General features: G+C 43.2%; 1 protein-coding gene across 4 annotated transcripts in view; it reads left to right on the forward strand.

The window, feature by feature from the left end:
* Nucleotides 1-7619, forward strand: part of C4H3orf52 (chromosome 4 C3orf52 homolog) — an 11929-nt gene extending 4310 nt beyond the window's left edge. For 3 of the 4 annotated variants that reach the window (XM_065675998.1, XM_065676000.1, XM_065675999.1), the window contains exons 3-7: nt 1413-1536; nt 2114-2247; nt 3147-3217; nt 5083-5282; nt 6329-7619. In XM_065675998.1, coding sequence (XP_065532070.1) covers nt 1413-1536; nt 2114-2247; nt 3147-3217; nt 5083-5282; nt 6329-6330 — 531 coding nt within the window. In that variant the 3' untranslated portion in view covers nt 6331-7619. The remainder of the gene's footprint in view (nt 1-1412; nt 1537-2113; nt 2248-3146; nt 3218-5082; nt 5283-6328) is intronic. The other variant, XM_065676001.1, reaches the window with a different exon arrangement.
* The last annotated feature ends 14156 nt before the right edge of the window (nt 7620-21775 follow it).

The raw sequence follows: 21775 nt of genomic DNA on the forward strand, positions 1-21775 counted from the left end.
TACAGTCCCTAATGAAGAGTCCTTCCCCAGCATCCCTACAGCTTCCCTTCAGATACTCATTTAAGCTTTTTAATTTTTATTTATTAATTTTTAATATAAGTACTGATTAATTAATCAGTACTTACCAATTAGGGGTAACGAAGTAAAAGACTAATTTCTTCTATGGTCTTACTAAAAAGTAAATGAAAGGCAAATACTGTCCTTTCCCGTATGAATGTGCATGAACGTGCAACTGTTTTGAAGACAGTTTACCTGTGATCTCCTAGAACAGGTGAGATTTGTAATAAACTCACTCAATAGCCTTAAGTTTCCAATCTTCTGAACGAAAGCCAAGTCAACTGTGAAGGTCTCAACAGTGGTTTTTAATGCAAGAGTATCTAATGAATAGCTTTGGGTGCTTGCATCCAGGAGCTATGCAGATAGGTATCTACACCGCAGAGGGAATGATTCTGGAAATTTCTCCACAAGCATCTTTTTGGTTGTCAGAGATGGCAAAAAATTGCAAGGTTCATCTCCTAGAACATGCAAGTCAAATTGATGCAGTTGTCCTGGTTTCAGCTGGGATAGTTATTTTTCTTGCCAGTAGCTGCTGCAATGCTGTGTTTTGGCTTTAGTCTGAAAACAATGCTGGTAACACTGGTTTAGTTGCTGCTCAGCAGCACTTACCCTGGTGAAGGACTTTGCAGCCTCTCATTCTCCACCAGTGAGGAGGGGCACAAGAAGCCAGGAGGGAGCACAGCCAGGGCAGCTGACCTGAAACAGCCAAAGGGATGTTCCGTACCATAAAATGTCCTGCTCAGGATATAAACTATGCCAGAAGCCTCCAGGCTGGGGGATGAGTTGTGCATTTGTCAGCAGGTGGCAACCAATTGCACTGTGCATCACTTGATTTTATTGAGTTTCATTCCTCCTTCTGTCAGTTTTCATTATTATTATATGTTACTTTATTTAATTCTTTAATTCTTATCTCAACCCATCAGTTCTACCTTATTCTGATTTCCCTCCCCACCCCACCAGGGAAAGTGGGAAGGGAGACAATTGAGCAAGCAGCTGTTGGTATTTAGTTGCCAGCTGGGATTAAACAGCAACAGTAGTCTAAAAAGACATTTGGAAGATGTGACAGCACCTTCATAGGACCTCAGCCTTATGGGCAATTCAGGAGTTGGAGACTTTACATCTATGAAGTAACTTCATGCCTGTGAATGTTCTTTGTCTTCTGCAGGTCTACATTGCCACCTGCAGTAGTAGTTAAGGGTGGAAACCCCTGGCATTGCTTACCAGTGAGCCTGTCCCATCTATGTGGGGTCTGGGGTTTTGTTTTGTTTGTTTCTAAATGCGGCAGTAGATACATGCTTCAATATTTTCTCCCTGCTTTATTTCATTAATCAAGATGCCCTTTCCTTTTGTACTAGGAGAGAAGTCACTGGAGATCATGTCGGAATGTAGTTTTCTGGAAGTGCAAACTATGGATGGTTATAACTACAATTTTTGTAGTATTCTTCCTGGTCATTCTCATCAGCCTAATCCTTTATTCTAGTAAGTATCTCACTTTTGGTTCATCCTCTAATACAAATGTACAATATGCACAATCCGAGACAAATTGAATGGTAGCATCCTTTAAACTTCGGTCAACTGCTGAAGGGCCTGGGATGCTGACTGCAGAGTGTGGTGTGTTGAGAAGTGGATCTAAACACTTCCATTTAGCAGGCGGCAATCAAATTGTATGCCGATCAGACGGCAATTCCAGTTTGTAGCTAAGTGAGAAAATATTACAGGAACAGAGTCCAGGATGAGGATGGAAATGATGCTTGTAACATTGCAACAAGTGCATTAGAGCACTCTGGTCCCCTTATCTGGTGTCAGCGCCTAATGACTCCCAGCCTAATGGGACTTTTGCTAATGGCAGCTGGTGGTTGAGCTCCGTGTGCTATCGTTTTCCTTTAGGTGACTTGCACTTTCTTTCTGTCATTCCCTATCAGTCATTACCTAGGAAATCTGTGAGGAAGCCACCTTGGAGAAAGCCGAGAAGAGATTTATTGATTGAGTTAGTTATTCTCTCTGGTATGTCTTCTAACTGGCATGTTTTCCTCCACTTTCTCCTTTTGGATATTAGATGTTTACACAGATGAGGATGACTATTGGGATGCCGATGCACTCCTAAACAGTGGAAATTGTCACAGTTTTTCGGGAACGCTGGAATTAATGTGTGGTCTCCCACGCCTTTTCTCTGAAGACATTACTAAGAAGGTTTGTGTTGATGCGTTTCTTGGCAGAGCTGATTCTGCTTGCAACATAGATTCAGCGTTTTTCCCTTTCGAAAAGTTTCTGTTCTCTGTGTAGCAATTCAGCTGTTTGCAAGTGCGCAAGGAGTTACAAGATGTACTTTTCCTAGCATAATTTAAGCCTTTGTCTAGAAAACAGACCTGTTTGCTTTGAAGCACACAAGCAGTTTACAGCGGTTTTTGTTCTGTTTTGGTTTGGGTTTGTTGGGCTTTTTTTAAGGAAAGATGCCTAGTTTTTCCCCCAAATTTGGTTAATGGCTGGGACACAGTCTTCACCTTCTTCATACAATCATCAAATAATTTAGCTTAAGAGAGGCCTGTGAAGGTCATCTAAACCAAATGGTGGCTAAAAATACTGTGGTTTGCATCCTCCTGTCCTCCCATAAGTAAATGATGACAGCCTGGGTTTATAGCTGCTATTTCCATTGAGCCATCGCAGCTCTGATTTAAGCTCAGCAGTCACGGCAGTGCTTATTTAGATTCACTGTGGAAAGGGAGTCTCAGTAGAAAGACCCTTCCCTCTGTCAAGTAATAGTAGAAGGGCTTTTGGTACTAGTACAAACCCAAGCCAAACAACCTAAATTGCACAGGCAACATGAGCACATACTATTAGTTCACCCTGAGTGCCTCCATTGTGTTAAGGTAATGTAGTAATCACTCAAATACACAGATTAACTTGTCTGTCAAGTTTAAAGGGCTGGTGTACCTTTTCTAGGGCAGAGGTTTGCTGTTATTGACCCTTCAGCACCTGTACTTCTGCCCCTTCAAGCACCCTGTAAGAATGATTTTCTGTACTCTCTTTTATGGAGGAAAAAAGGCAGCGAATGGACGAAACTTCTTTTTCTTTTCCTTTTTCCCTACAAGTTAACAGATGTCTACAGTTCATCTCCAGCTCTAGGACGCTACTTTAGGTCAGCTCAGGTGGTTTCTTTCAGGTAAGCGATTTCTTGTCACCAAAGGTATCTGAAAATTCCAGGCTTCTGATGAGACATACATGTGCTTATGTGGATATGCACAACATTTAAATCTGTAAAAAATAGACTGGGGAAAAGATACATATATAGGTAGTGAAAAACAGTCGAAGGATCCTCTGGTTTAAACGGCAAGTGCTGTTAATAATATATGATGACAGTAACATTTTCTTGCTTTTAAGTATCATCTCTATTGTCTTTGGTTCAAAGGGCAGCCCTTAATAATATTTAAGGATATTTATTCCAAGGCGGATGAGCTGCTGGAATTATTTGGGATTGACATATAAGTAAATAAAACAGGGCTCATGGGGAGGGATGAGGGCTGAACTAGTTTTGTTCCCTAAAGAGCTAAATGCAACAGGGGCATACAAGTTGTGAGAGCCCAAACAGTAATACTGCATTACTGGTTTGCTTGTATCACTTCCCCCCTCGCTTTATTTTGGACCAGAGGAGCAAATCGAAAAGCAGGAGCATGTTGGAGAGGCTGGGGAAGAGGAGTGAGAGGCAGAGCAGGTGGCAGAGTATAGTCTGGGCTAGCTTGGGTGGGAGATGCTTACATATGAAGAATAACCTGAGGCACCAAAAGCCTAATAGAGCCAGAGGAATAGCAGTGGTAAGAAGGGGAAAAGCATCCAAGCCTGCCTTGCATAGGTAGCAGAAAGCTTCAAGCTGGAACAGAGGGTGGATCTTACTCTCTGCAAAAACTGTCACTGAAGGAAGGCTAAGAAGTTTTCTGTGCTTGAGACTGAAGTTTTTATCTATGGAGATGCCATAAATTTACAACAGGAGGGAGGCTGAGCAGCAAAGGGAATAGTGCAGTTGGAAAGATCAGCTACAGCATGGTCCTGCTGTGGAGAGACAGAAGAAAGGCAAGGGAAGGCAGTTGGAAAGATTCCCCTAGGACTACTGGAAAAGCACTGTTAAAAAAGGAATTAAAAAGACAATAGGAAATTAAGGGAAGTAGATTTACAAAGGCCCAAAGCCCTTAAGAGAGCAAGGACAGGGGAAGAGTCCCCTTGGGATGCTGCAAGGGGTAGTCCTGAGGGTGCTTTGGGGAATGTGCTCACCTGCACTGCCAGCCTCGGGCATGCCAGCCTTGCTCACTGAGTGAGATATAGCTCCTTAGCCTTAGGGGTAAAAAGTATGATTTAGACCATGAAGTGCAAAGCTATAGTTCTGCATACATATCAACTAGCTTACCTCTCCCTGTCTCTCCTCCCCTCCATTCCCCGCTTGTCTCCCTGTGTGTCTCCTTTTCTTCCCCCCCCCCTCAGCCAAATACTTCTTTATGTTTTAAATTCAGTGAGTACAAAATGTAACTGTCTAATTGTAGTCAGTGGATTTGGTAGACCGCAAACAATGCAGCTTCCAAAGGTGGAATCTATAGTTCGGTTGTTCTCACAACACGCTCCAGAGCTGAGTTAGGAGCACAACTGAGTGGTCCCAGGTCCTGCTAGGGGGAAATCAAATCTTACTGCAGGTTGTTAGCTAACCTATGCTTGAGATATCACAACATCTCTTATCATTATGTACTTGTAAATCATGAGCTTTGCAAGCCTCACCCTGTTAGAAGGCACATCCAATTGACCTCTATTTGAAAGGTTAGCTTCAAGTATGTTCCCAGTTTCTGTTAATGTCAAGAGCTGTTCTGAGAAGGGAGAGGGAGGAGGAAACGTATCTTTGGGAGTTTTCTTTTATAATGCTTTTCTTTAGAATACGATAAAACAGAAAAAATCCACCCCAACATTGATATAAAAAGTCAGTCTTGTCAAAAAAAGGAAAGTTCCAGTGGGGACTTGAAGGCATTTATACTTGGCTTTGTTTTTCAGTAATGAAAACTCCACTGTATTTTATCAGCTAGAGTTCTCTGTACCACCACCAACAGAGGGGTTTATGGAAAACACAATGAATCCAGACTTTATAAAGAACATTTTACGTCAAAATATCTATGATGAAGAGGATGTTTCTAATCCTGGCACATCTGAATGTAACAAGTTGAAGTTTGACCCAACTTCTCTCACGCTGACATGTGAGTACATTAAAGAGACCGTTTCCTTACAAAGAGTAGAAGTATTTACTTGAAAGAAAATTCTTCTGGAAGGTGCTGGGATCTGTTTGTAAATACATTTGGCACAACAGTGCTAAGAAAATTGAGAATAGTCAAGTTTCAAGGAAGTCTTGTTATGCACAGCTTATGATCTTGAATTGACTGTTTGGTCCTCTGATGAGAAAGGGAGTGATAGTGAGACTGATCGGCTACAGACTCCAACCAGACTTTTTAGATCTCCTTTTGCATTTTATGCATAAAAATAATTAACAGCAGAAACTCTCCTATGTGTGTACCAGAACAGAAAGCCTAATTACAAATGTTTCTCCTTATTGTATATTGACATGGTTTAGTGTGAGGTGTCGCTGCCCATGGCAGGGGGGTTGGAACTTGATAATCTTAAGGTCCTTTCTAACCCTAACTATTCTATGGTTCTGTGATTCTATATTTATATTTGAACATTTATAGGACAAATTTTTAACCCAAGTAAGACAGAATAAGTAATTTGGAAGTAAATTTAGGATTATTTTTTTCAAGCATGAAAAAGCTTCCTGATTTGTCTTTTCAATATTTCGGGTTTTTTTTAATTATTATGTACAGAGATACCTTTCAAAGGAACCAAATGTTCATTCTGCCAGGTTTTCTAGGTAGTGATTCCAATGACTACCAGTAACTAGCTAGTGATCCCTGTGCTTTTACAGTTGTCTTGAATGAAATATCAGTATAAAAGCCCTATGTTCTTTGCAATTTTACAGAAAGCGATTCATGGAGCTGCTTCCATCCGTCCTCAACTTTTACTGAGCCAGACCAATGTGCTTTTATACCAGTTCTAGGCTAGCACATCACCATACACTGTATATAAGTAAGAAAAAGAAGCAATGAGTTCCAATTCTCAGTATCATTTTGTTTCTTCTATAATTGACAGGACTCATAGAAAACGCAGTGTAAAAGAGACAGGAAAGAATATGGGGAAATATCTAACTGAAGTTTCATTTTAATGTTAATGTTGTACTGTTTTAACTTTTCAGAGAAAAGATGGAAAGACTCTTCATCTTCCTCACCACCTCAAGAGGAGCTTTCTCCTATCTGTTAGTAATCCCAGGATAGAGAGCTGTTCATTAGTAGAAAGACTTCTAAAGACGTTGTCCTGCAAATACTGTCTGTGATGCAGTATTGTAAATGGAAAATGTAGTCCATTTGTAACAGTGTTGTACTCCTATAACACCACTACCTCCTCCTTTATTGTTGTCCTGATATCTCAATAACTCATTTCACTCACGAAAATCATGTATGGTCTGTTGACTACGAAACCTCTGCTTTGTCTTACCTTGAAATTAAATCTGGATTCCCTGTATGACCTTTAAAAAGCAGTCTTGCATATGGTTCATTGCTTCTTCACTTGTCTTATCCAAAATTATGTGCACACCTTCATCCTTAATGATCACTTCCACCCATGCTCATGTCTGTTACTTTTTTTCTCTGCTAACTACATATGCTGTGTTTCCCCATTGTTCTTTCCTCATAAAACAAGCAGAAAAGTTAAATATACTTTCTATTTTCTTTAATTACACGCAAGACCTTTGCACTATCTTTTTAAGTGACCTTCAATTCCCATCATCTCCTTGTTCATCCTTCAGTCTTACTGGATAAGGTGGTATCTGTTCTATTTTTCTCTTCTGTAATGTGAAATAGAAATGAAAGAACAAACATTGATAAGACATACATCTTGCTCACTAATGCATTTGAGTGCTATAGGAATCTTTCAAGGGTCAGATTGTTTTAATAATTAGCTAGCGGTAGTGGAGAATAGACAACTATTTGAGCCCTATTTGTAAGTTCAAAGAGAAACTAGTCAATATTATTAGTTATAGGCCCTGTTCCAGCAGCGGGGATAAAAATGAACAGATGCAAGATATTTGCCTTCATAAGGCAGCAAATAGTTTTTCTTGTTGACAACAGATCACATGAGACAGACCAATGAATGCTAAGAGGAAGGTGCTGAAACAGACCATGTAGGCCATCGTGGTATGAGAGTTACAGCCAGGAATGGTTAGTTTTATCTAACATGTTAAATAATATTAAAGCATTAACTTTATGTGGAATGGATTCACTACCATGTTAGTGAAGTATGGTTTCTTATCATTTGTTTATAGCCGTTATCAATGCTAGTACTATTGGAGAGACAAATTTGTTTTAAGAAGCCTTTTGTATAGTAAGAAATATGGAAAATTGTATGTCTTTTTTTCTAGTATTACCAGTTTATTTAAGAAGCAACCTGACAATTTTACCATGCATTAAACTATTTATTTTTACTCTTAACATGATTGTTTTCATTATTCCGTAGCTCTAGTCTTTCAGCTGTTTGAGTTGGAAAACAACCAGTGGAATTCCAAATGCTGCTAGCTGTATGAAGCATCTGTCTGAAAGAGCTATATACTCAAACCTGTGTTTGTTATTGATTGAGTTTTAACTGAGTTGAGGAAGCAGCCTGGATCAAATCAGTAGTTCACACAGCTCTCATATTTGTGGCTAATTCTGATCCGTGTTGATATATAAGATGTAGTGTTGGTTGAGAGAGCCATAATTTCTCTTGATGCAATATTATATGCAGTATACAACTAGAGGAGATGCTCCTTATGATTTTTACATTGGGGAAGGTTGAAATTCATGGTTTGTATGATTTGTCCCAAAAGCATCAGGTTATGAAAATACCAGCAGTGACTAAGTAATTTGCCTTTGTGATGCTGCTTGATCTCATTGCTGAACCTGCCCTTGGATGCATCTTTATCTTGATTCTGCTTCTAAGAGCTTTAAAATAATATAATGATTTTTCTTCTTTATGGTGACACCCTTATGTGGATTAAGAGTTTACAGACAAAAGGAGAAGCCAAGAATTCTTTTTTCTTTCCAGCCATCCTCCTTTACCTAAGTACCACAGCAATTCACAGGAAAGAAGGAGGTGGAGTTGGAGCAGAATGTTGTGATATTCAGCAGAATATGTCCAACTTCACAGTCTACCCCCAGTCAAGCTTTTAACTCTTATTGAAGGAAATGTCAAAAAGTGACAAAACATGGTTTCTCTTTTATATGGTTGAGGTAAATTACTCATGTAACAGAAAATAACTAAGTGAATTGAGTCTTCATCCATTAGGGACAAAGCTATGTGAAAACAAATCATTTCATCAAGATACGTGTTTTGTGTGGATGCTTAATGTTAATTTCATTAGAAGGAGTGTGGGTAACGCTTCAGGCAACAGAGACACTGTTGAAAAGAAAGAGAAAAGATAGTTTTGGTAACCCAGCTTGTGGAGCTTACAATCAGCCCTTTAGTGTCCCGTGGCAGGTAGTCGTCTGTGTGGTCACAGCAGGCAATACCGGTGTGGGGCAGATTCATCTGCCCCTTAAGACAGCCAGCAGTAGTTGCTGAGTGGTGAACATACCATGCTAGCAGTGTGTCTTACCACTGCTGCATGATGCCATTCACCTGTGGGACTACCCCACAGAACAGGCACTGCAGGTGGGAATCACAAAGGTGCTACACCATAAAGCCAGGGCTGCAGCCAGCAATCACTTACATACAAGATTTAGAATCAGGAAACCTGATCAACATTTTCTTTCCAAGTGTTTTATTATAAATATGGAAGGCAGCAAAAAAATCATGCTGAAGCAAGAACAGAAGGCTATATGTACAATCACTGTATGAGCTCTGGTTAATAGTTGAATATCTGGTTTCAGTCCCATGTGCATGTCAAGAAATGCTGCTTGCAGAAGGATGGTGGGCTATGAGGAGGGTATATTCTGGCTTTGCAGAGCACCCTGCGGAGGGTGTTGGTCGATGAGAACAACTTTGGAGTGTTGGTCAATGAGAAAGTGAACATGAACCGGCTTCAGGGTGTGCTCGCAGCCCAGAAACCAACTGTATTGTGGGCCGCATCAAAAGGAGCGTGACCAGCAGGTGGAAGGAGGTGAACCTGCCCCTCTGCTCTCCTGAAACCCCCACCTTGAGTAATGTGTGCGGTTCTTGGGCACACAAGGCATGGAGAGGGCAGTCAGGGCACGGAGTGACAAGGTGTGGCGAGGCAGTCAGAGTGTGGTGCAGGCAACCTCAGTTGCTTCTACTAAGGAAGCGCCTTATTTTCTATAGAGAAACATCATCTTGCAATGACAGTTCCTACTCTTCCTCCTGGTTTAACCATAAAGTCCTCTGCCCTGTTCATGTTTCTTCTGTGATCACCTTTTCAATGAAACAGGTTTGTCTTATTGGAAATGACTGGCAGATGTGTTCTAAGCAAGAGTAAGCTTGCCAAGGAGAGCGAGTCCTTTGTTTGAAGACCTGACAGCAGAGGTAGAGTGATTATCAAGGCTGCACACATCCAAATAAAAGAGCAGAAAATGTCCCTTTCTAAGTTATCAGGACATAATCATAATCACTTAGCTCTTCAGCACCGGTGATGTTTTCCTTCCTCTTGGGTATGTTGACAAGTGCATATTCGGTTTGATTATTGCTGTTAATCACAGAGGCTTCATGTTTTACGTCGTGGTTGACAGTAGAGTACCACAGTTCCTTGGAATTCATAGATTTTGGGGGATCAAAATGTTCCTGGATGTAGGGGAGGGAGAGAGAGAGAAGCTTCAACATAATTGTACTATGAAGAAGTTTGCAATGTGAACAACTCTGGTATGGCCTTTGTGCTCATGCAGTGGTGTCGACCAGTACTCATTATTACTGAGAACAGTTCGTGAATCTGCAGCCATTCCCCTGCCATACAGGTTGTGGCTCCTGAGCACCAGGAGCACTGAACAACGCATGCACACCTGGTGTGGATGGAGGTAGATGCAGCAATGGCCACCTCCTTCCCTAGTGACCATCTTGTAATACTCCCCTTAAAAAGAGAGGGATGAGAGGGAAGAGCCATTAATGAAGGAGGAGGTAAGACTGTGTGGGTAAATGCCTTCCTAGCTCTGTTTAGACTTGTCCCTCCTTTTGCCTCTTGAAAGTGTTTGCTAATGGGTTGTGGGTGATTGTGCATCTAAACAGTTAGGATGACTCATTCAGCCTAAAGGACTGACATGAACTGAAGAAGTACTTGGAACCAGAAGTTAAAAGTTTGTTTGCTCTTGATTTGAACCCACTGGGTAATAAAGCTAGTGAATAAGTACAGGCTTTTTAGTAGTCTTCTCTATTGTCTGCAGTAGTAGTAGTATTTTAAGTGGGTGTTGCTGAGTTCATGCTGACATTGGTGGCTACCTTTGGCACTCTGTAAGTGGAACAGAGGTCTCTGCTCCATGGGTTGATAAACCCAAAGGGTTTGCTTTTATTTTTCAAACCTAGAAGTGAGAAAGACTCGTTTGAATGTAATTCCTGCGGAGTCTGTCTCAGGTCTTCCCAGCCTATATAAATAATTTTGTCTGTTCAGATTCTGCTTGGTGTGAAAGATTTCCTGATTTTGAGAACACGGCACTGAAAATAATTCCCGAGTTTTGATTTGAGGCTTCATAAAATTTACTGATTTAGGAATTACAGTTTTATGGAGCAGAGCAATCAGAGTGGACAGGAAAGGAATTCGCAGCCTATCTGTAGGGGCATGGTTCTCTCTTCCCCTGGTCATTGTTGCAATGAATTGGGAGGGTAGCAGTACTTGTCCTAATGTGCCTGTAAAATGAGGACAGGTAGGCTCTTAATTTTCATGAGTGCCTGGCTCCAAATCCACTGTGCGAAGTCTGGAGCACCTCTTGTCCCTTCCAGCGTACAGGTCTACTCAAAACTTGTTCATAGCCACACTTTCCAGAATCCTTCCAGTCTAAAGGTTTTGGGAGCCTGTTGTCATTGACCCTGTCTTCAGAGGGGAGTCTGAAGTGCAGAGGGGGAGTGATTTGTTCCGCACACTGATAGTGCACAAAGAAAAGAGCATGAGGACTTGAGATTTCATTTGAGTCTCCTGTTACTCATGGGCCAAGTTTAATACTTGGATGTGGCATCTCTCCTATCACATTAACAGCCCTCACAGGGCTGCCTTCAAACCACACACTGGGGCTTTTACTTGGGACACCAGAAACTCAAAGCCAGACAGCTAGTTGGCAGATTCCCCCTTACAGTTCCACCCCCTTGCTTTCTCTTCCCCCGCAGTCCACCCCACACTCACATGTGCAAAGGATGAGCTCATTTAATCACACCCTTTTCTGTCATCTTGCCCACTTTCTTAAGAACTTTCTGCTAAACACCCACATATCCACCAGGCACCAACTTTAGTTTTACTGATGTCATCTTTATAAAACCCCCAAGAGCCAGGTTAGGCTGCTAAATGGCAGCGCTTTGTTCTGTGGTACGTAGGGCTTCTGATGATCGTTTGCCACTGGGTGACTCAAGAAACAGCTTCAGTTGCCCTCTGCTAAAATTAGCTATTTATTAACTAAGGAGAGGTAGCAAACCACAGGTGCTCAGCTGCTGCCTCTGGGAGCCTGGTGTATTAACAGACACACAAGTCCACAAGGCTGTGAATTGCATTAGTTGAGAAGTGGTTGCTCCCCAAACCTTGCTTCCAGGACATTGAGCATGGGCAGAGGAGCAGGGCACACACCAAGTTATGTAGTTACCTCTTCAATAACCTTGGAGGGGTATTCAGAGCTCCTGAATCTAACCCCAAATCAGGGAAGTAAAATGGACTGGGCAAAGTGGTTGTCATGCCAGTCTTCCCTGAGCGTCCTCTTCTGCGGTACAGCTATTTGATCCATTCTGTTTTATAGGAAACTAAATGGTCAAAAAACTAAATGTTCAACCTAACAGTGCATGGTTTTGGGTTTTGGTTTATTGATTTTCTTGTTATTTTTTTTTTCTTCCTTCTAGAGGCAGTGGCATATTGGAAAGGGAAACCTTATCCTGTTCAGTAGAGACTTAGTCATCCATTGAGAGATCTGTTATTTTTTCCACAATGGGAAAGTTAAATAAAACCTTTAAAGCCTCCAAATATTAAATCTCCCGTTGTCTTTCAACTAAAAACTTATTTTATTACTAAAGCTGGTTGGTAACAGCCCAGTTAAATGGGTTTTTATTAGAAGATATCACGACTGAAACCGAAATGTTTGTGGAAACACACCAGTTTGGGTGAAACTATAGGCAAGAGGGGTTATGCTGGCTATCAGAAAGCTGAAGGGAGAAGGGAAGGAGGAGGAAAGAAAAAGTATCCCCACAGCCATAAGCTGCCCTGTGACTGAGAACCCGTGTATCAGGCATAATCATGAGGTTCAGTCTCCTGCATTGTCAGGCCAGGCAGCATTATACTCAGCCTCTGAAATTCTGAGTGCTCAGTCTGTTTGGCCACACATATCAGTCGCATATCATCATTATAGTTAATATGCATACATTTATTTCACACATAGGCTTAGCGTGATGTTTTTCTTCATCCCAAGCAAATACTTTGATCACTGTCTTTTGTCTCTTCAATGGGAACATGATGGACAGCTTGTCTTTCTGACACATGTGTGTTTCGGATTCAACTGCCCCAGAAAACAGCAAAAGCATTCACATTTAGTCATTACCTTGGTGGTACTTGTTGGATCTCTGTCGGTCTGTGCTGAGGGAAGAGGAAGAAGACACATGTGACTTAGTCTTTGGTGCAGCGATGGGACACACGGACTTTCTGCAGCGCAGGTTTTACTCAGTCATATAGTGACTGAGCACAGACTGTGCAAAAGCATGAGCTCATGTGACGTTAGCTGGGAAAGGGTTGGATCTCTGAGAGCCAGATAAATCGCATCTTCTCAAGGTTTGCCTATTCTCTAGTTTAACACACAATTGCGCCATGCAGCGCTGCTCATCAACCTTAGTAATACCTAGATGTGCAACCTTTCTGTTTGTTTTTAACTGGAATCGGTTTTACGTGGCTCTTTTGGAAATGGCTGTTCTTGCTTGCTTGTTCTCTGGCTCTATTTCAGCTTCATGGACAGTGTAGCCTTAATTCTGCCTGGGATCACTGGCTGGATGCTGGGGTGCCTGTGTGTGCAGGCTCAGCAGGCTTGAGCTTTCCTGGGCATTTGTCTCTCTGTCCTTAAGCATCTAAATAGCAGAGGGTTGTTTGCATCATCTTTTCACACAGCTTTATTTTGATCTGCCTAACTGGCGCTTGCTGTGAAGTTAATGGAACTATTGGTTGGTCCTGTAAAATTTCAGAGCTGAGCTCTCAGTCTGGATTAATATAATGGGGCTTTTTAGCACAATTGTTTTGCAACCTGGTTGAAGGGAAGATTTGAGTCTCAATGCTATGTTAAAGCTACCGTCTTAGAGAACTTGCAATGTTTTCAACATGTCTGTACTGCCTTGACATTGCCATGAAATTGCTGATGTACATAACGAACAAGAAGCTGTTCCCCTCTAAGCAAATACTGCAGCTTGTGAAAGTGGTATTTTATAACACACGTTAGTGGCTTTACTCAGTGGTGGAAAAGCTAACAGTTTGAATTGAAACCAAGCCCTTGTGATTCACGTGGACACATGTGATCCTGGCTGCTATGTGAGTCTTCCCTACTTGCATATTTAACATGCAGAAACTCATTTAGAATACCTCATACTGATGTGTGTTTAGAAAAAGCCCTAAACTGTGTTTTTATGTGGGGAGCACGGGCTGGCATGTGAACAAATGCAGGCTGCGCTGTGCTGGCAGCATCCTTCCTCCAGCAGCCCTCTACCTCCTTCGCAGGGGACAAAGTAAGGGACGTTGCAGAGGTGTCCTGTGGAGTGTGTGCTTGCAAGCCTCTGGGCCTTAATGTGACATCTGAGTTGGCCGTTGCAGGAGGCAGCTGTAAAGCAGTTGCTGCGGCACACAGAGTTTAGGAGGCTGGAGCGGACAGACACCCCTTTCCTCTCCCTTCTCCAGAAACATAAAAACCCCAAAGAGGCCCCAGATTATCCAGGGTGGTGGGGCAGCAAAAGTACAGATACCCCCCACTGGATACAAGGCAGTGTCCCCTGGCTGGAATGCAAAGTGCTTTGCCATGGCTGCTGCCCACAGCCGTGCTCCTGCCCACCGGCTGCCTCCATAGCAATGCTGGGTGCTGGCAGAGGGCTGTCCCTCCCACACCATGCCACACCACCCCTGGGTGTTTAAGGACCCTCTTTACTTACTTTCCTTGTGGGAGTATCTTTTTCTCCTGGCGGGGTGGTACACTTTCCACCTAGGGCATGGAAATGAGGGTAGGCAGGTTAGGTCTGGCACTGGATAGCTCTTGCTCCCTGTTGCCAACCCCGAGGCATCCGCACCCATGGTGGTGAGGCACTGGAATGGGTTGCCCAGGGAGGTTGTGAGTGCTCCATCCCTGGCAGTGTTCAAGGCCAGGTTGCACGAAGCCTTGGGTGGGATGGTTTAGTGTGAGGTGTCCCTGCCCATGGCAGGGGGGTTGGAACTGGATGATCTCCAGGTCCTTTCCAACCCTGACTATTCTATGGTTCTATGCAGGAAGATCCCTCCACCAGCTTCTATTTGACAAGTCACTTTATGCAGCTTCTCTGCTTCTGTCCTCTCAGCTTTTTCCCTCTTCTCCCAGAGATGCAGCCCCAAGCAAGCACTGAAACCTGCCCTGGGACCTGCAAGAGCAGGAGCTGCCCTAGGGGAAGAGAGGCATTGATCACAGGTCTGTAGATGGAGGGATGGCAGGGACAAGGCATCAGCTGATGGCAGGCATTATGGCAATCAGTTGTTCCTGCAAAGCACAGCCTCTGTGCCACTGAGGAGCCTGGCAGTAGCTCCACAAACTGTATGGGTTTGAGGAGCAGTCCACATTTCTGGGCTTGTCCGTATTAAATACCTCGAGATGGGTGAGCGAGCGGTAAATACTGGGAAGAGAGAGGAGACAAACAGCCTCCATTGCCCCCCAAATCCTTCACATCCATCTACCCTGTGGTGTGACTCGGTGAAAATCAAAAGGAAGAGAAACAGCGACTGCGTAACATTAACTGCAAAGCTGCTGGCAAGTGCAAGGCTATAGCAGGCAGGCCAGGCCCTGATGCATCTCATCCCCAGCAGCTGAAATGACTTTTGCTGTTTCAAACAGACTTTACTTCCTGGTTTTAGTACTGAAATTATATGACAAACTTAAATCCTTTAAATTACACCTGGGTTGATATTAGCAAGCTTTTCAGTAATAAGAGCTGATCTCACCGGAGCGTGTGCTATTGCTTATAGTTTAAAATGTTCTGCTTGTAAAATGCCTGTAGAGTAATTTACAAACACTTTACAATGGAGTATCGATATATGTATGTTAGATTTGCATACATAGAAGGGTACTAAGGGACAGAGAAGCTTCCAAGTCATATGAAGCAGGGAAATGTGCCCAACTTGCCAGTGGAGGTGTATTATGAGTCAGTCTCTAATTGCAAATGTGCATACGCTTTTTGTTTCCCAGGATGGGCGGTAAATAGGTAAAGTCACTGTTCTTTGTTCCTGTTGATAGTTTCCTTGCTAAAGGTGGGCTCTTAGGTCCTATTTCTTTTATATACGACCTAAGTTTAACAATTCACGTGAAGCAATTTCTGCTGGCACGTGCCCCTGTGTATTTATCGGGACAACAGAAAGTTTCACAACTATCAGTTAACTTCGACTTCCTGTTTATTGCGAGATGCTAGATAGCTTTTGTTACAGCTGGGTATAAAGGTAAAGCAAATCCTATTTCATTCCAGGTGTCTGACCTGGTTTTCTTTGAATTGTATATAGTGGTTTGCCTATACTGAGAATAAACTTCTCTAGCTTAGTTGGAGACACTACTGTGAATGTTTCATGCAGTTTGGCCACAGAAGTCCTATGAAATACGTTTAAGATAAAATATGTATGTATATATATCTTATGTATATTTATAATACACAAAATTCATATTAAGAGCATATTGTAACTGTCAGATATCATGAGTTTGATATAAGTATTTGTGTTTTCTGATCATCTATTTATTCCACCTTTTCCTGTTTATATTCCATTGGCTTCTGGATTTTTAGGCCTTTGCTCTGATGTAAGGGCTTGGATAGTTCTTCCCCTGGACTGCTGAAAGGTAAAAAGCACATCCTCCCGTAGCAAATCGGACCAGTGACTGCACAGCCCCTAGATAAATTCTTCTTATTTAATTGGTAATCCTCTGGGAAAATGCGTTATATGGTTTGAGAACTGAAAGCATCTCTCAGTATCTGCGTCCATACTACAGACATGCTGGCTCCTTTGAGGCAGGTAACCAGAGGTTAGAGGACAGCCTTAGACTTGCCTTAAACTTCTGGGATTTTAAAGGGACAATTATGAGTGTGTATATATATATATATATATATAGCAGTGTATATATATAGATATATACTGGGAAATATAGATATATGTATGTATGGAAAATAGATACATATATATATCAGTGTATATATATACACATTGGGAAATACAGATATATGTATGTATGGAAAATAGATACATATATATATCAGTGTATATATATATACACATTGGGAAATACAGATATATATATGTATGGGAAATATATACATATATATACGTGTGTATATATATATAAATGCTGGGAAATGATTCTGCCCAGCAGTCTCAGAAGAGGGGAAGAAGGGAAATGTGCCCTATTAAAATAAAAGCAAAGGCTCTTTCTACAGTTTCACTTTGCAGTTTGCAGAGCAACTGTATGAGCTGTTGTACAGCCTCTGAGGCTGTCATGCAAGTGGTCAGGCCAAATATAGAAGTGCCACTAAAAAGTAAGGTCTGCAAGCACAAGGGATGTAGTGGCAGATTTGGGGACAGAGAGGAAGAAGGAAAGGACAGGACACTAAACGAAGAGGAGGCAGCAGAGTCTATGGATAAATGGTGGGGTCTGAATACTTAGACTTTCCCAGATGTGTTTGGAACTATTCAGAAGAGATGCTGACAGCTGGATGGTGTGACTGCATAAGCCTCATTCCTTAGCAATTTGTGTTTGTAACAATGTAAGCTCTGAATGCAGAACAAAATGCTTTGGGGGGGATTTTTGGAGGTGGGTACGTGCCTAGTGTTTAAGACAACAAACAGGGTGCTTTGGGCAACCTTAGCGCAATCACTATGGTTTGATCCTGCAGCAGTACTAAGCACCTTCAGGAATGGAGGATCAGGTTGGTGTGCATGGCTTGACTGCTATGAGATACACTTGGACTTTTGTTGTAACCTGAGCTTTTCCTTTAACCTCCCTATGAGTCTGCCCTGTGCTGTGGAGCAGAGGAGCCCTTCCTAGCCAGCATCAGACTCTGCCTCTTGTGCTGCCTGGTGAGCAGTGGCAGCTGAGGCTGGACCTCTGCAGCATCCGAGCTTTGCAAGGATGCTGAGGCACTGCACAGGAATGACACATTTTGGAGGGGGGATTGGGAGGGAAGAACCAAATCCCCAAGAACAAAACCCCCAAATCCTCATCATTTCTCCATCGCTTCTGCTGCAAAGTCTATAATTTTTCATAAAGACCTGGCTTTATCAGCAATCAGGTGGCTATGACTGAGGAACGTTACTCAAGCTGACACAGCTAATGGATGGAAGCTGGAGTGAGATGGGTTGCAATTGCCCTCTGTCCTGCAAGGGCAGCCAGTTAAAGCTTTCCCTGTGTTACCTCTTCTGGCAGTGGTTTGTTCGACAAAAGGTTTTGAAAGGGAGAAAAACAGGGTGCAGAGCTGCACGAGCACCGGCTGTGACTCACCGTGCCAGAGCCGTCTTTTAAGGCAGTGAACCTTCCTCCCTTCCCCTCTGATGGGGGATACGGGCTTCCCAGCCCCATCAACAGCCAGCAGGAAAAATCTGCTGTATGAAAACCTTGCTCACAGTGTTCTGACTCCTGCTCCTGCTAAGTCAGGAATGTTTTCCAAAGCAGGAGAAGTGCCATCAATCCCTCCCAAAGCAAAAGGGATTTGGCCAGCTTGAGAGCTAAGAGCCTGTGGATGAGACCCTACAGGCACTCAAACTCATTGCTGCTCCTTGTTACCACAGGTGAGGACCCACAAGCTTCACATTGCTGTTGTTGGCCTAGGCTGAAACTGTTTCTGAGGACAAGGCTGAAGGCTTTGGAGACTTTTGCCTTTTCATTAAGGCCAGGTGAAGCTGTCACACCTTAGATGCCACAGACCTGCAGGAAGGTGAGGGATGCGCTCTCTTCGGAAACAAGCAGAACATTTAATTTTGGCCAAGAAATGCATCTGAGCTCTTTAAGAGCAGTCAGGATACAAGAGTCTTTAACAGGTACAAGTAAGCACTCAGGGTTACAGTCCCGTAAGGAGTGCTGTGCTGAGCAATAGTGAATCCTGCTGGAAACCCTTGCCCCATGGAGGGCAGTGATGGCAGCCTGCTGGCCACAGCAAAGGGGCAACCTGGCCAGTGCCTCACAGTCCATGCACTGAGCACCTCTGGCACATGCAGTGCTGAAGGCAACCTGCCTGTCCCAGGTGGCTTCTGACAAGCATCCTCCTCTGTCTTCACAGCTCCTTAGGAGACAACCTATTCCTAGCCACTGTTGTACATACTACAGCATACTTACACATCCCATATACAGCATCTATTGTACAATTTAATCTATTTCTATATAGCGTATATAAAAGCTCGTCTTTATGAGACAAGGTGCCAACAGACAAAGGATGGCCAAGTGAACCTCCAAGTGTAGTTTTCCTGCCTGGGAACTCAGAGGAGATGGCAAGTATCCTTGCATTCCTCAGCCATAACATCCTTGCATTCCTCAGCCATAACATCCTTCTGTTAGGCTCTCTCCCTAAAAGTCACCCTGAGGCAGTACTCTGATGATGTACTAAGAATTACATTGTTCACCTTAATTTGCGTGCTCAAGTACCTTTGTTTAATCAAAAGACTCCTCTTGGCACCTTGCATAGTCCCTTAAGGCTGATTCCTTGGAGGTATCATTTTTTCCTATTTTTAATAAAATCTTAGCTCTCTTGTTTAGTAATTAAATACAAAATGGTATTGAACCTACCTCATTTCTGGTAGACAGTTTCCCATCCTTCCACTGGGTCTCTGCACCCTTAGATAGCCAGTTTGGCACGGTTTCCCTGCTTGGCTGTGTTGTTTTCTGCACTGGCTGTGTCACAGAACAAAACTCAGTGACCAAAGCGGCTCATCATCTGTCACACCGAAAGCGTATGTGGCACCCAGATACTGTGCACCGAAAAACCCACCCCAAATCCTCCACCACAGACAAGCACTGACAAGTGGGGCTGGGAAAGGAAGAGGGGAGCTATGGGTGAGTGACGTGGCTTCCTGGGGTGCCAAGGCCAGCAAGGGCGTGCTGGTGGCCTCCACCAAGTGACTAGTGGGTTGCAGCATAGACTCCCTCTAGGATCCCTTGACTCAAGCAGCAGCTCAGGGTGCTCTCAGCAAGAGGAAACCACATGCCTATCCATCTCGGTGTTCTGAGAAATGGTGTGACAAACCCAGTGGTAAAAAACAAGCACTCGAAACCCCAGCAGAGCACAGCCTTTGCTAGTGAAGCTTTCCAATGTAAGCTGGTTTGGCTTCCTCCTCTCTTTTTTGTCTTGTTTTTCAATCACTTTTTATTTCTTCTGAGCTAAAAAGAAGAATTAAAATACAAGGACCCAAAATCTTCAGGGCTGATGGTTCAGGGAATAAATGTTCTAATGCACACATTGCAATATTGCTGAAAAAGAAGAAAAAAGCATCTCTGTAAGATTTGAGCTGCCTGCAGCAATTTCATCATCACACAGAGATAAGAGGGGTCAGGTGGTTGATCAGAGTTTTGCAACATGTGCTGGCCCCTGGTACCTTGTTTTGCAGATAGATGGGCATGACCACAAGTTACATCTTGTCCCCCTTCCTTTATTTCTCTTTCGCACTTGGCTAGGAAGCCCTGCACCAGATTTTAGCCTTGGTAGCTGTCATTTGCAGTGTCTTACTGCAGCTGACAGCAGTATGGTAACGGAGGGAGTGAGTCCAGCTTAGGAAGAGATCACACATCAAACACCTCCAAGTGAAGCGTGACCAAGGATAAACAGCCATGGCCGCGTGCAAACTACCCTTGTGCCCTCTGCTCTCAAACTTATGCACAAATGTGACACTTGGTCTGTAATCCTGCCCAAATGAGCATCGCCTGGTCCTGCAGCATCCCTCTGCTACTGATTGAAGCAACACGGGCTGGAGCATATGTCAGTAGACATGTGTGCCATCTTTACCTCAGCGTATGGCAGCTCTCCAAATCCAGCCAAGATGCAGAGGGATTAGCAATACGCAGGCATTATTTATGATTATGTTATAAAGTGCCAGGCCTGTTCAATTGCTTTTGACAAACTGCTTCCCTATAGTGGTACCTACTACTGGTACTGATGGATCTAACTCCGAAAGTCACTACAATTTAGCAGTGGATGAAACCATTTTGCTCTGCTTCATTCTCTTTACAGGCAGTGCCTTGAGAGGTGGCGCTGAACCCTGCTGACAAGGTAGGCAGCTACCCAGTTGTTCATCTTGGTTTGGATAGTTGAAAAGAGAATGGTTTAGACTGGTGGTTGATAAAACAATGTTTTATACTACAATTGGGCCTTAGTGGTTTCTATTGATCACCAGTGTTTTCCAGTTCTACTCTGTGATTTATTGATATCATTAGTCACTGGGGCTGTGTGGAAATGTTGTCATTTAGTGACTGCGCAACTAATTCTTGTATGTCCTTTTCTGATTTACTGGGAACTAGAGACACCATCCTAGCGCAGCAGAAGGGAAGGGGACAATGTGAATCGCTGGGTTTTTCAAGCAGTGGTTTCATAACTATCTTGTGCCTAATTTATTCCAAAGCCTTCACTGGCTTTGGAAAGCGCCTGAAGCTTAGTCATGGTGTGCCATGCTCATAAATGAAGCTGCTGTGCAACTGAAGTGGGAGAGCGTGAGATCTGACTGAGAAGCAAGGAGGAGAGCTTTAATCCGCCCAAAGTCTATGCGAAAATAAGCAGATCGGGAACTGTCTGAATAAATGCCCTTAAAGATACACTCACAAAGTTGAAATAAGTGGTGGGGTTAACGGGTGCACCTCACGTTCCTGCCTGCCTCACATTTCAAGCAATGAATCAAATGCTGATGTTGGCTAGTCCCTAGAGGAAGGGGGATGCCAGAAAGAGATGCTGCAGCAGTCAGACGCGCATGCAAACTACCCAAGCGCAAGGGCTCAGAGGGAGGTCCTTGCATGCCCAGGTTCCCTGTGGCATCAGGAGCTGCCAGGGGAGAGGCAGAGCCTGGAAGGAGCAGGCAGCATACGTGGCTCTCTATCACCAGGTGGGGATGCTGTAAACAATGTAAAGTCAAGATGGTTTTACATCTGCATTAGCCATCTCTGTCCTTTGTTTGGATGCTGCTAAGACTGAAGGTTTGCTCTCTATTAAAAGGTGTTTGTCGTAGCAGCACCCAGGTTTCCAACCCAGGTTGTTTGCAAGGACTTTTGGAAGATCAGAGTGTTTCTGGCAGAAAATGAAATGTTTAAAGCTGACA

The sequence above is a fragment of the Lathamus discolor genome, chromosome 4, assembly GCF_037157495.1.
Source record: "Lathamus discolor isolate bLatDis1 chromosome 4, bLatDis1.hap1, whole genome shotgun sequence".
NCBI lineage: Eukaryota > Metazoa > Chordata > Aves > Psittaciformes > Psittacidae > Lathamus > Lathamus discolor.